Source organism: Cebus imitator, unplaced genomic scaffold (assembly GCF_001604975.1).
Source record: "Cebus imitator isolate Cc_AM_T3 unplaced genomic scaffold, Cebus_imitator-1.0 Scaffold109, whole genome shotgun sequence".
NCBI lineage: Eukaryota > Metazoa > Chordata > Mammalia > Primates > Cebidae > Cebus > Cebus imitator.
This window is the reverse complement of record NW_016107424.1, coordinates 4,778,057-4,783,135: the sequence shown is the minus strand read 5'-3', so window position 1 is coordinate 4,783,135 and position 5,079 is coordinate 4,778,057. Positions and strand designations below refer to the sequence as shown.

Here is a 5,079-nt window from a genome sequence, read left to right as displayed (position 1 = left end):
TTTTTTTTTTTTTTTTTTTTTTTGAGATGGAGTCTTGGTCTGTCGCCCAGGCTGGAGTGCAGTGGTTTGATGCTGCCTCACTGCAACCTCTGCTTCCCAGGTTCATGCAATTCTCCTGCCTCAGCCTCCCGAGTAGCTGAGATTACAGGTGTGTGCTACCACACCTGGCTAATTTTTGTATTTTTAGTAGAGATGGGGTTTCACCATGTTGGCCAGGCTGGTCTTGAACTCCCAACCTCAGGTGATCCACCCGCCTCAGCCTCTGAAGTGCTGAGATTACAGACATAAGCCATCACGCCTGGCCCCAAGTTTTTAAACCATTGATAATGCTGTTCTGTGAAAGCTAAGAAAACTGAAACAAAACTATTTGTTACCTAGAAACATAGCATAGGCAAGTGCTAAGGACACAGGCAATTTTATTTGTTTTTCCTCTAACCTATGCCCCACCTGGCTACAATAAACTGGACTCCCTTGGTATCTGTATTTAAAAAAATTTATGTCATATAGGCCAAAACCATTCCCTGTTGCTTCCTCAGTTTTGAAGGAAGTTTAGTACTCACAGGGCTTTTTATTTTTTTCCAAACAGGGTTTCACTGTATTGCCCAGGCTGGAGTGCAATGGCATGATCATGGTTTACTCTAGTCTTAACCTCCCAAGCTAAAGTGATCCTTCCACCTCAGCCTCCTGAGTGGCTGGAACTATAGGTATGCACCATGATGCCTGGCTGAGTTTTTAATATTTTGTAGAGGTAGGATCTCACTATGTTGCCCAGGCTGGTCTCAAACTCCTGGGCTCAAGTGATCCTCCCACCTCAACCTCCCACAGTGTTGACATTACAGGTCTGAGCCACTGCACCCAGCCCTGACAGGATTTTTAAAACATAGTCATTGCTTCATTTTTGGCAGAGAAGATGTATGAAAAGAGTATATAGAAAGTAACCAGTTTAAACTCTTACATTTCTTTATCTTTGTTCTAGTTGGTTCTTTTCAATGAGCTTGTACCTTTCAATTCTTTTTATTTACATAATATTGCATATAGTACAACATATGCGAGAGATAAATAATCTTGATAAATTCATTTAGCTCTAAGGCCTTATTCACGTTTTAAGTTTACTTAATAAATATAAAATGTTGTTCTTAACTTGGAGCTCATATTTTTAACTAATTCCTTGTCTGGAATTTTCTGTTGATCTGATGGGTACTAAGAAATGATACATTCTGTTCATTTTTATTTTTAAAGAATATTGATAACTTGATGACCCCAGAAGGAGTTGGCCTTACCACTGCCTTACGTGTTCTCTGTAATGTTGCATGCCCACCACCTCCTGTTGAAGGTAATGTGGCTACTATATTTTAAAAACTACTATTCTTAAGGCTAGAATAAATATCATTTATTAAATATTTAGTTTAATAATTATTAAATGTAATTTATAATATTTAAAAATAAACATTTGTCATAAATATTTATAAAAATCATTTATTATAAATATAAAAATAATCATAAATAATTAAATATCATTTATTAAATATTCAGTTTAATAATTAATAATTCTTAATCTTAACATATAAATAATTAGTTTTGTTTGTTTTCCTTATCCTATGTAAAGGTCAACAGAAAGATCTGAAATGGAATCTTGCCGTTATTCAGCTTTTTTCTGCTGAAGGAATGGACACATTTATTCGAGTTCTGCAAAAATTGAACAGTATTCTGACTCAGCCTTGGAGGCTCCATGTCAACATGGGGACTACCCTTCACAGAGTTACTACTATTTCAATGGCTCGCTGCACCCTCACGCTTCTTAAAACTATGTTAACGGAACTCCTGAGAGGTGGATCCTTTGAGTTTAAGGACATGCGTGTTCCTTCAGCGCTTGTTACTTTACATATGCTCCTGTGCTCTATCCCCCTCTCAGGTCGTTTGGATAGTGATGAACAGAAAATTCAGAATGATATCATTGATATTTTACTGACTTTTACACAAGGAGTTAATGAAAAACTCACAATCTCAGAAGAGACTCTGGCCAATAATACTTGGTCTTTAATGTTAAAAGAAGTTCTTTCTTCAATCTTGAAGGTTCCTGAAGGATTTTTTTCGGGACTCATACTCCTTTCAGAGCTGCTGCCTCTTCCATTGCCCATGCAAACAACTCAGGTATCACTTCAATATAACATGCATCTTATAAATGACTGCGTAACACTTTTTTTTAAAAGCCAGTGATTTTGTTAAAAAACAAAAACCCTCATCTTCCTTCCTCCCAAAAAGACATAAAATAACTGGATGAGGGGGAGATAAAACTGAAGCAAGTTGGTCGTTGAGGAAATACAGGGGTAACATTTTAAATGAATTTTTGTTAAAGTGAGTTTTATTATGCTGTTATGTATGTTTGTACTTCCATATTTCTGTTTTAAATCCTTTCCCTCCTCCTTATGTGTTAGAATTTGCCAATAACTGGGTTGCTTCACCAATGGACTCTATTCAACTAACTGCTCACCTGAGAACAATAAGATTTTTTAGACTCATTGAATTCAAGCAAATGTTTAACTGTATAATAGAAAATTGAATGTTTTAAGCATGCAGTAAAAATGTTCTTTTCGTAACAGTTCTTCCTGAACAGTTTTTGTGACTATAAATAAATATTAAAAAATCTACGTACACACACATTATACTTTTTTAACAGGTTATTGAGCCACATGATATATCAGTGGCACTCAACACCCGAAAATTGTGGAGCATGCACCTTCATGTTCAAGCAAAGTTGCTCCAAGAAATAGTTCGCTCTTTCTCTGGCACAACCTGCCAGCCCATTCAACATATGTTACGGCGTATTTGTGTTCAATTGTGTGACCTTGCCTCACCAACTGCACTTCTGATTATGAGAACTGTGTTGGATTTGATTGTAGAAGACTTGCAAAGGTATTTTCATTTTGCATTAAAAATTTTTTCCTCAAGTTATTTTTGACACAGATATATTTTTTCCCTTATAATTTGGAAACTAGGGTTTGGAATGCCCAGATAACATATATACATGTAAATATACACATATACCTACATATACACACATATTTATATGAATACTTGTAGACTTTAAATTAGAAAGCTTTATTTCATCATTTCATGTGCAAGCTATCTTGACGATCTTGTTTTTTGGGTTTTTAAATGGTGAATTCTAAAGAAGTACTCTGATTTAGGAAAATATATTATTGGAAACCTGAATTTATAAAATTTTTGCAGTAATTGTAAAATTCCAGAGAAGTTGTCATTATATCCAAGGAATTAAATGTTTTATGCAAAATTTGTGTAAGTTGATGTGTATTGAGAAATAAATATTAGTTAAACAATGCCTTAAGATCAAAAACATTGTTTACTAAATGTATTGATTTTATTTCAGCACTTCAGAAGATAAAGAAAAACAGTATACTAGCCAAACCACCAGGTTGCTTGCTCTTCTTGATGCTCTGGCTTCACACAAAGCTTGTAAATTAGCTATTTTGCATCTAATTAATGGAACTATTAAAGGTGATGAAAGATATGCAGAGATATTCCAGGATCTTTTAGCTTTGGTGCGGTCTCCTGGAGACAGTGTTATTCGCCAACAGTGTGTTGAATATGTCACATCCATTTTGCAGTCTCTCTGTGATCAGGTATTTATACATATTTTATAGTCTCTCTCTCTCTCTCTCTCTCTCTCTCTCTCTCTCTCTCTCTCTCTCTCTCTGTGTGTGTGTGTGTGTGTGTGTGTGTGTGTGTGTGTGTGTGTGTATTTAAGCATCTTAATGTAAGTCTTGGCTCTCATTTGTATTTTATTATTCCGCTATTGTTCATGGGTTTCTCTGAAGAGCTTTATTTTTTTCCTTTATACGATCATAACCTTGGGTAATTGCTTTATGTGCTACTGTTTCTTTTTTAGGGTCTAATTCATTTTCCTTCCAATTACATTATATACCAAGTCATTCTTTTCCTTTTTTTTTTGAGATGGAGTCTTGTTCTGTCGCCCAGGCTGGAGTGCAGTGGCAGGATCTTAGCCTACTGCAACCGCTGTCCCCTGGGTTCAAGTGATTCTCCTGCCTCAGCTTCCCAAGTAGCTGAGATTACAGGCACACAACACCATGCCTGGTGAATTTTTGTATTTTTTAGTAGAGATGGTGTTTCACCATGTTGGTCAGGCTGGTCTCGAACTCTTGACTTCAGGTGATCCACCTGCCTTGGCCTCCCAAAGTGCTCAGATTACCGGTGTGAGCCACTGCGCCTGGTTACACCAAGTCATTCTTAAATTTCATAGCTTTGTGATTGGTTGAATTAATATGTTTGGTGTTAGGGCAACTTTTGAAGGTTACTACACTTTTAGTGTGTTTCATACTACTTTGCTTGTAGATGTTGACTAACAGTAGTAGTATTTTTTCTTGTTGTCGGTATTATTGACTTTCAGTTTATGGTTTCATGGGTTAATGAGAATTGTTTTAACTTTTAAAGCCCATTATGATTGAGATCTTTGGAGATTTCTGTGCCTAATTGCATTTTAGTTTGTCAGCATGCTCTTGCTGAGTGGTCATCAAATGTGATTTTTTTCAGACAGAAAGAGTCCCATGTTGGAAGACTAACTTTTTCTATCTTAACAAATACTCAGTTTGGTTACATTTAAGACTCAGGTCAAGAAAGAACATTTTTCTTGTGTGACTTATTTTTACAAAAAAAGGGGACTTGGTAGGAAGGATATTTTAAGTCCTTGTACCTCAAAGTGTCCATTTGATTGGTATTTCTTATAGAATTCACTTTGGGTTGCGTGACTACATTGGATAGCACTATGACATCCTAGCTGCCTTGGTCACACAAATCTCATTGATGGCCTCACTTTGCTATGTTTTCCTGATTTGAGCCTTGTTTTATAGTAATTAAAGGTGATAAAACATAATCAAAAATGCTCTTGTAAAATTCAGTTTACTTCTAATAAAGAATAGTGGGAGTTTTTAGAATTATCATTAGCTAAACTTAGCATTGAATTTAGAAGTATATATGTAAAGTAGAGAGAAATATTTGATTGGAAGACTGTGGTTAAATGTTTATTTCCTCTATCCATCCCAC

General features: G+C 35.7%; 1 protein-coding gene across 1 annotated transcript in view; it reads left to right on the top strand.

Moving 5' to 3' along the window:
- VIRMA (vir like m6A methyltransferase associated) overlaps positions 1-5,079 on the top strand; it is a 68,006-nt gene that overhangs the window by 43,328 nt on the left and 19,599 nt on the right. The window contains 4 exon segments of the mRNA XM_017538119.2: positions 1,240-1,333; positions 1,607-2,151; positions 2,678-2,913; positions 3,389-3,737. Coding sequence (XP_017393608.1) covers positions 1,240-1,333; positions 1,607-2,151; positions 2,678-2,913; positions 3,389-3,737 — 1,224 coding nt within the window.